The sequence below is a fragment of the Plasmodium inui genome (assembly GCF_000524495.1).
Source record: "Plasmodium inui San Antonio 1 unplaced genomic scaffold supercont1.6, whole genome shotgun sequence".
Classification (NCBI taxonomy): domain Eukaryota; phylum Apicomplexa; class Aconoidasida; order Haemosporida; family Plasmodiidae; genus Plasmodium; species Plasmodium inui.
In genome coordinates this window covers 277,931-286,516 of record NW_008481840.1, presented here as the reverse complement: position 1 = coordinate 286,516, position 8,586 = coordinate 277,931, and the positions used below count along the sequence as shown (strand labels likewise).

Here is an 8,586-nt window from a genome sequence, read left to right as displayed (position 1 = left end):
ATCACTATGGCTGTTGTGTGTTCTGCTTCTATATGCATGTGGGGGAGCAAATCGGTGGAAAATAACCTCTCGGAGAATAACTACATCGAAAACAATGGCGCACAAGTAAAAAAGATGCCGCGGCGCATAAATCTACCCCCGCGAGGAGCTTACAACAGCTATCCCATTTCTTCACACGCGCAGGCAACGCGCAGAAACAAATTTAAGGCTAATGAAACGGCATACTTGGGTGGAGCAAAAAGGGGGCAGTGCAGAATGTGGGTGTCAACCAATGTAGCCACTGAACCTGGGTCATGTTGCCGTAACTGCCCCTCTGCGTGGGCACCAAACCCCCCCTTGGGAAAACTACACGAAGGTCTCCTTCAAAGTTTGAAAAAGGTTAAACTTGTTTTTCTCAGTCGAAACGACGATACATTTCCCCTCCTGCAGCTGTCTCTCCGGTGTTTGGACGCGAATGTAAAATTTTATGCTACTTGTTATGATAAAAGCTGCTCAAAAGGGAAAAAAAAATATGACCAAGCAAGGTGATTTTACCTACATGTCTCTGTCTCTGTCTCTGTGTGTGTATCGGGGAGATACCCTTTACCAAATGGACACAAACGCTGCAAACATGGCGTTGCATTGTAGGACTTACTCGTTATGTTGAAAACGATCAATTGGTTAAAAAAGGCGTAGTTGGCATTGCCCGTGTTTTTGCGCAACCACAGATTTGTTGTGACGAAGAAGAGCCCCAAGTTTGCCAGCAGTATGATTATCTTGAAATGGAAAGAAAAAAGAGAAAAGAAAAAAGAAAAAAAAAAAAAAAAAAAAAGGGGAAGGAATGCAGGTGATATTTATAAAGGAATGCCAAACATGATACACGGCTTCGTTAAACAGTCTCACTCGGTGAAGGATGGAGAGGCGGAAAAGGGGAAATCTCCCCCATGTGAGTATATCTTCACACACAGAAGCTGATGGGGGAATTTTGTAAGAACGAATCTTACCAATTTGGCGAAGGGGATAGCAGAAACTGTCCTTTTGTAGTCAATTACGAGGAGGAGCTGAAGCGAGGGAGGAAAATGTAGTGATACATGCAGATAAAAATGGATTATTTAGAAGGGGTGTCCAATGGTTGGGGGGGATTAAACGCATAAGTGCATCACCGCCAAATTAAGCCATGCAAAAGTGTCTGTAGCGGGGGATGGACAATCGGGACAGAACTCCTAAGCGGGCATGTCACCAAAGCATACCAAAGAAAACACAATGTCGTTCACCGTTATGTTGGGATGAAAAACTAGAGCAATCTGCAGGGGTGAAGTTATGGGGTAGCCTATGTGCGTGTGGCGGGAATAAAGCGCGTTGCGCAGACGTACAAATGGGGGTGTAAAAAAGAAAGAAAAGCACGGGGTGCTCACCGAAATCATGATTTTTAAATAAATCACTGGCGTCTTCACCAGGCGGAAGAGGAGAGGGAGGGGGTAAAGGAACACGTGGAACTGCATCAGGGCGAGAAAAGCAAGGATAAGATTGGCAACATGAGTGAAAAGGGGTGCTGCCAAAACAGTGCTGGACGTACGTCAGGCGATAGCAACACCATGCACGCTGTGCCCGAAACCCATGTTGTCGTTTACATGGAAGAGGAACAAGAAGGAGTGGTAATAGTCCCGGAACATCTGAGGAGGGGAAAGAGGAGGGAGGGAAGGGTTACTTTCCGGTTGGCAGGCTTTGCCGCGTACGACATTGGCGGCCAAACGGACTTCCGTTAAACTGCCGCTAAAGTACCGCCAAACGCGCGAAGAGCATTACCGTGGAGAAGAGGTACCAGTAATTCCCCAAGTTGGGCAGCAGGAAGAGGATCTTGTATTCGTTAATGAGTGTGTTGTTTAGGAAGGACTGCAGGAGGGGGAGTGGCGTGCAGCGGTGGTTAGCAGTGGTGTGCAGCATCATGCACGGTCACCGCTGCACCTCCATGCGTGGCGCTTCTTGGCGGCTTACCCAAGACCCCGAGTTGACGTAGACAGAGGCCAGCATGAGGAGGGCATACATAGCCAGTGTCGCGATGAGCAATGCCACATTTTGCAAAATGATCAGAAACATTTCCAGACAATTAAGTGGCACCTTAAGTTTGTGCTTGTACATTATACCCTGGTGGAAGTACACCACGAGGTTATTTACTCCGATGAGAACAAGGATGAAGTGAAATGATGTGACGTAAAGGAGGATGGCATTTACGAAGAGGGTTGCAATAAGGTTGGGTGTAGACCGTTGGGGGGGCGATGCTTCTCTTCTGATCCTTCTAAGGGACAAATAGAACGACGTGGTTATTAGGAGGAGCTTAAAATTATCAAAGGAGAGGAAACTATTGGCCAGAATGGTGAGGGGATTGTTCAGGTACAAGTTGGTCAGAAAAATGGGGTCGATCAGGTGGCAGTGAGTGCCCTGCGCGTTCCGCGTACGCATCATGTCCAGAGTTTCCGCCTTGTGCAGCGTTTCCCCCCTGTCCATGGCGTCTTCATCAACATAGCGGAAGTAGGCTTCCCACCTCGCCAGGCGTTGCGCTATCAGGAATAAGAGGACGCCCAGGAGAAGGTCCACTGCGCAGATGAGGAGGAAGAAACGCAGTTCAGGTCTGTGCAGCGGGTGGGGAGCAGCCCCGCGGGAAGGACTTCCACGCCGTTCAGCACTTCCGCCGCGATCATCGCTCCCCCCTCTCAGAGGAATCCCCCGTAAGAGGACAAACTGCAGCGCCTTAAGCAGGAGGGGGTTGACGCGCACCGTCAGGGACGAGTAAACATCCGCAGACAGCCGTCCCAAGACGTCACTTTCGTAGAGGTACTTTAAATTGTACAAATCGGAATTGAACGAGTAATGCATGGAATCATTTTTTCCTAAAAACTGTTTTAGTCTTCCATTGCGTTTGTTGCTTTGGAAATATCCCTGCAGATGTTCTGTATGGTTCATTTGTTCGGAGTGGAAATGATGTGTCCCCTCTTCTTCCCCTGAGTGGGAAAGACGTCCTGTTTTGTGGAGACCTCCATGGGGGCTTCCTTCCTTCTCAAGAGTGATTAACTGGTCAATGTATTTGTATTCACTTCCTTGCAGAATGTTTATGACATAGAAGGTGGTGACTCTCACGAGGAGGCAGCAGAGGAGGGTTGCAGCTAAATGCCAGTGCCTTGGCTTGTCCGCACTTTTCGCGGGTGTAGATCCTCGGCGGCGGTTCATGATAAAACGGGGGTAAGCCGCAAACAGAAAAAACAAAAAAATAAAAGAAAAACGCAAAGGGGGATGTACGCGGGAGTTTCTTTCCAAATGTGTAAACACGTGAGGGTGTACAAGTGGAGAGAAATCTCATTTTATTTTCCCCGTTTTGTTAAGCACAATTTTAGGGGGTGCTCATGGCACTTCGAATAGGGTTAAAAAAGGACTTCTTGTTTTTTTTTTTTTTTTTTCTTTTTTGCAGTGGTGCGGTGTAGGGGGGGGTACGTACGAGAAAAGAGAATGCATCTTTGATGGATTTTTTTTTTTTTTGTTAACACGCTTCGTATGAAGAGTAGTCGTCCAACACTTATGTAAGAGAGAGAGAGAAAAAAAAAATGAGTCAACAAGGGTGATAACAGCGATAGGAGCCATGCGCTACACGAAATAGAGTCAACTGAACTGTAGAGGTGTGGGAAAAAAAGTTGTCATCCAGAGAAGCACCCGCGGAAAAGGCGCCTCGTGAGCGGAGGGACGACGACACGTTTTTGTACACCGCGGGGGGGAAGTGACCGCATCGACCGGATTGGCTAGGTTGACCGGACTGACCACCTTGACCGGAACCAACACAACAACGTTTGGCGGGCCGCGCTCACTCTCATAGGAGTAACTGGAAAGGGAGCGCTGCAGGGTAAATTAGCGATGCACTGTCCGGGGAGAGGCATATCATCGTCATAGAGGCTACCCCCCCGCTTTTTTTCCATCTCTGCGTAGTCCGCTCCACGGTAAGAAAAGTTGCTCATGTAAGATACCCCACATACGTATATAAGTTACGCAGTTTGGTGAACTTCTTGGATGACCGAATTGGTCTCCTCGTCTTTCCCCCATCGAGATGATAAGCGGCAGACGGAACCTGCTGGTGGTGGTTCCCGGGGGTGGTGCCCCGTCGTTGGTACGTTCGGCAAGTCGGGTGGTCGACGCGTTGGGAAGGAGTAGCCATGGCAGTGGAAGAAGTATCTATGGCGGTGGAACAACTACCCATCACGATAGAACTATTCGCTGGAACGTTGGCAGCCCGGAGAGGAGAAGACAGCCGTTTTTCCTAACCAGCAGACACTTCGCCATTGGAGTATTCGAAAGGAAGAAGCCCCATATGAATATAGGGACCATCGGACATGTCGACCACGGAAAGACGACCCTAACAGCAGCGATAACGAAAGTATGCGCAAATCAAAACAGAGGGACATTCAAATCGTATGAAGAGATTGATAAAACGCCGGAGGAGCAAAAGAGAGGAATCACCATCAATGCAACTCATGTAGAATACGAGACGGAGAAAAGACACTACAGTCATATTGATTGTCCAGGGCATTTAGATTATGTGAAGAATATGATAACAGGGACGTCCCAGATGGATGGGTCCATCCTAGTCGTGTCTGCTTATGATGGATTGATGCCACAGACGAAGGAGCACGTGCTTTTATCGAGACAGATAGGAATTGAAAAAATGATTGTCTATATGAATAAGATAGACATGTGTGAGGACAAGGAGCTGGTCGATTTGGTTGAATTAGAAATCAGGGAATTGCTGTCCTTCCATAAGTACGATGGGGATAATATCCCCATCATCAAAGGGTCCGCTCTGAAAGCATTAAATGAGGATCAGTCGGAATACGGAGTGCCTTCCATCTTGAAGCTACTAGACGCCTGTGACAACTACATCGATGAGCCCAAAAGAAAAATGGATCTACCATTTCTCATGAGCATTGATGATGTTTTGCAGATATCAGGAAAAGGGACAGTCGCCACAGGGAGAGTAGAGCAAGGAACATTAAAGCTCAATGATCCTGTGGAAATCATGGGCATCAAGGAGAAGCCAATTAAAACGGTTGTCACAGGTATTGAGATGTTTAGGAAAACGCTAGATGCAGCTCAAGCGGGGGATCAAATCGGAGTCATGTTGAAAAATGTGAAAAAAAATGACATATCCAGAGGGATGGTAGTCACCAAAGTGCCAAACCTGAAGACATACAAAAAGTTCGAAAGTGATGTGTACGTTTTGAAGAATGAGGAGGGGGGTAGGAAGAATCCATTTTCGTCTTACTACAGACCCCAGGCCTACATACGGACAGCCGATGTAAACTGTGCGGTGATTCTCAATGAAGACACACAGGTCGCCAATCCGGGGGACAACATCAAGTGCACCATTGAGCTCATGTATCCACTCGCTCTGGCCAGCGGGCTGCGCTTTTCCCTGCGCGAGGGCGGCAGGACCGTCGCCTCGGGTATCATAACGAAGGTGATATAGTGGAGCAGAGGGGCAGCACGTCTAGTATGGAAGGTCTTCTAGCGGAGCAGCACGTCTGGCGAGACGCCACCCCCTTCCTCACCTGTGACGATTACTTTTTTATATGTTAACGGGGGGTTCCACTTCCCGCATTGGATGGGCGCACAAACGTAGTTCGATGTAGAAGTGGTATGCACACATGGCATGCACAACTGGGGAGCGTTAACCATGCGTGGTGTGCACTGCTGCACGTGTGAAAGTAAACTCTCTAACCCAAGTGGTGAGGAAACAACACTTGGGCGGTCGTCACGGCGTCGTCCTCACCGCGATCCCCTCACTGCGCTATCATCACCGCGATCTCATCACCGCGCTGCCACCGTCGCTCCCCTCTCAAATGAACAGCCGCGACAGGTCCTGCATGCGATACTTCTCCCCTGTGATGGGGCACTCGAACACTTCTTCCGACTTAACGAACAGGGAAATAGCCTTTTCCGAGAAGACGCGGCCCGCGGGGGTGGTGAAGGGGGGGTTCTTCTCGTCCATGACTTCACTGGTGTAGGGACAAACGAGAAAGCTCTTGGTCTTCTGTATGTGTGGGACGTCGTTGATGGTCTGTCTAAGCTCGTCCATGCACGTTGGGCATTTTGTGCACTTCTGCTTTCCACACTGCTCCGTTTTCACCACTGAAATGCCAGCCTTGAGTAGCAGCTCCAGCAGAGGCTTGTTCAGCACGCCCGTTATTTCTGAGTAAACCTCCTGGAAAGATTTTATGACTTTACTCCATCTCCTCCGATTGAATCGATTTAACATATCAGTGGTGTGTCTCTTCTCGTTCGATCCATACAGCCCAATGTACGTCACGAGGAACTTGACATCTGCAGAGATCTGCTCATCTGGTTTGGAGACGGTTTTTTTTATATACTCAATGGCCTCAAAAAATTTGTTCTCCGAAATTACACTAATGACACATTGTAGATGCAGCTCTGCTTCTACATTTGAATCGATTTTTTTTAATTGAGACTTGTATTTTTGACACCACTCTAGTGCCGGTTTGATGTTGTAATTCTTTAGCTCCGTTATGATGTCTAGATATTCCTTGTAGACATGTGCATCTGAGTAGTTCCCCAATTTGTACCTTTTTGAAAATACTTCTACGGTGTCAAAGAACCCGTATCTAGATAAGAACCCGTCGACTAGCCAATTAATTCTATTTTCATACATTTCGAAGCGAAAGTCATGCTTTAAATTTTCCAGCTGGATATCTCCCTCAAAATAAATGTACTTGAGTCGGCTAGCCAAACGGTTCACATATTTGTCTAGAAGCATCTTTGATTCGATGACTTTGCTCCGTAATGATTGCAATTTTTCGATAATCGTATTCAGCTTGTTCAGGTAAATCTCGTCCGTTAAGTTCAGTAGCTTCTTCTCTATGAACAGCGTGATGATGGTGAAATTTTTCTCTAGCTCCTTCTGAATATTTCGGAAAGAGTTCAGAATACATTTCAACGGGATTTGTATGAACGACTTGTCGATTGCGTTCAGGGACAGCTGCTTTGACAGGTCGGCCTGGGTTGCCTCAGTAAGCGCGGTTAGGGGGGGAGAGGCCATCACCGGAGGAGGCTGCCCTGTTGGCTGCTCCACTGTATGCTGCTGCCCCGTTTGCTGCTCCCCTGTGTGCTGCTCCCCTGGAGATGGCTCCCGCCGCTGCCGCGCCTCCTGTGCCTGGCGCTCCGCCTCCTCGTCGCTCTTCAGCATCTTCCGCCTCATCTCCTCCCTCGTGCACTTTGTCTGCTCCTGCTTCGGCGAAGCTGTGTACACCTCGGCCGCCTCGTTGTACGGGCTGGCCTCATCCACCGACAGGTAGCTCACGTTTGACCACGTGTCCACATCGGAGTTGCTATCGTCATCTTCACAGTCATCACGGTTCATCATGGATTCCCTGTGCAGGGGATCCTTCCCCGTGTTGTTGGCTTCACCATCATGTGTTACTTCAGCCTTATCACCCATAGCCTTCTTGGTGTTCTCGCCACTACCCTGTGCATCTGCGCTGCTTGCGGTACAATTCTCATTGCCCCCATCTCTCATGTCATTCTTCCCAGCAGAGGGGGTCTTTCCCCCCGCCTCGACTCCCTGCACTGACTCCTTGCACTGATCTAAGTGATGCGCCCCGCTTAACATCATAATGGCCCTCGACGCATCATCAGCGAGGGCCATATCTTTATCTATTTGCTCTTGTACAATTTTGAAGGCCTCTTCTACGCTCTCTTTTTTAGCGGTTACGTGGGGTCGGTTACTTCCTGGGGGGACTCCACCTCCCTCGTCCGCTTGCTTATCTGCCTCTTGCTCAGCAGCATCTTCCTCAGCGGCATCTTCCTCAGCGGCATCTTGCTGCACTCCTTCCCCTGCAGGGAGACCCTCCACAGGGGGGGTTCTTAACACCTGATCGGGCTTCTCTTCCATCGGGATCCTCCTCACAAGGGGTGTGTATACATATCGGAAAAGGTGAGTCACCGGAGTAGGTCGTGGTGATGATGCATATGTTTTGGGGGAAGGTGCTCTCCTTGGATGAAGCGGGATGGTTTCCCCTTGGATAAAAGAGGGATGGCTTCCCCTTAGCCAACTCGGCAAGGCCGCCCCTTGTGTCTCCCCCGCGTGCCACCTCGTTACAGATTAAGATTTCCCTCCTTTTTGGGACAATCTCTTTGTGTTACAGTGCAGTTGACGGTTTTGCTCAAACGGATGTGGTGGAATTCAAGTCTTTGGTTATTTGTGACTTGTATTTTTTTTTTCTCTTTTCTCTAAGAAGAAAAGCTCCCTCCCCTTTTTTTGAACACAGAGCAGTGTAAAGAGGGGAGGACCACACGAACAGTAGGAAGAAACAAAGGCGTGCCAAAGGAACTGTGTGTTGCGTACCCAGTCTCTTCGTTCACCATTTGGTGTTATGTGCACCGTGGAAGGCTCGACGATACTACACTTGTGGTGCTCTCTATGCCCATGGCGATGCCAATTGGTCTGCTCCCTCGCCAGTCGCATCGGTATCGCCACACTCGTCAAAAGTTAAACGTGGGAGAAGGGTCCGGTCCCTTGGACTCATTCACCGTTGCACGGGCAGCACGCAAAGG

General features: G+C 48.9%; 3 protein-coding genes across 3 annotated transcripts; 1 reads left to right on the top strand and 2 right to left on the bottom strand.

Moving 5' to 3' along the window:
* Nucleotides 1-345: 345 nt before the first annotated feature.
* On the bottom strand, nucleotides 346-3,204 carry C922_01805 (hypothetical protein; the record flags this gene model as incomplete). Its single annotated transcript, XM_008817408.1, has 8 exons — nucleotides 346-488; nucleotides 635-755; nucleotides 984-1,040; nucleotides 1,230-1,283; nucleotides 1,395-1,475; nucleotides 1,611-1,652; nucleotides 1,786-1,872; nucleotides 1,975-3,204. The coding sequence occupies 8 exons, from the start codon at nucleotides 3,202-3,204 to the stop codon at nucleotides 346-348; spliced, it is 1,815 nt and encodes a 604-aa protein (XP_008815630.1).
* An 865-nt stretch (nucleotides 3,205-4,069) lies between these two features.
* On the top strand, nucleotides 4,070-5,485 carry C922_01804 (translation elongation factor Tu; the record flags this gene model as incomplete). Its single annotated transcript, XM_008817407.1, has 1 exon — nucleotides 4,070-5,485. The coding sequence occupies one exon, from the start codon at nucleotides 4,070-4,072 to the stop codon at nucleotides 5,483-5,485; it is 1,416 nt and encodes a 471-aa protein (XP_008815629.1).
* A 369-nt stretch (nucleotides 5,486-5,854) lies between these two features.
* C922_01803 (hypothetical protein) lies at nucleotides 5,855-7,924 on the bottom strand (the record flags this gene model as incomplete). The annotated part of the gene is made up of 1 exon (XM_008817406.1): nucleotides 5,855-7,924. One exon carries the CDS (start codon nucleotides 7,922-7,924, stop codon nucleotides 5,855-5,857), a length of 2,070 nt encoding a protein of 689 aa, XP_008815628.1.
* Between the last annotated feature and the right edge of the window lie 662 nt (nucleotides 7,925-8,586).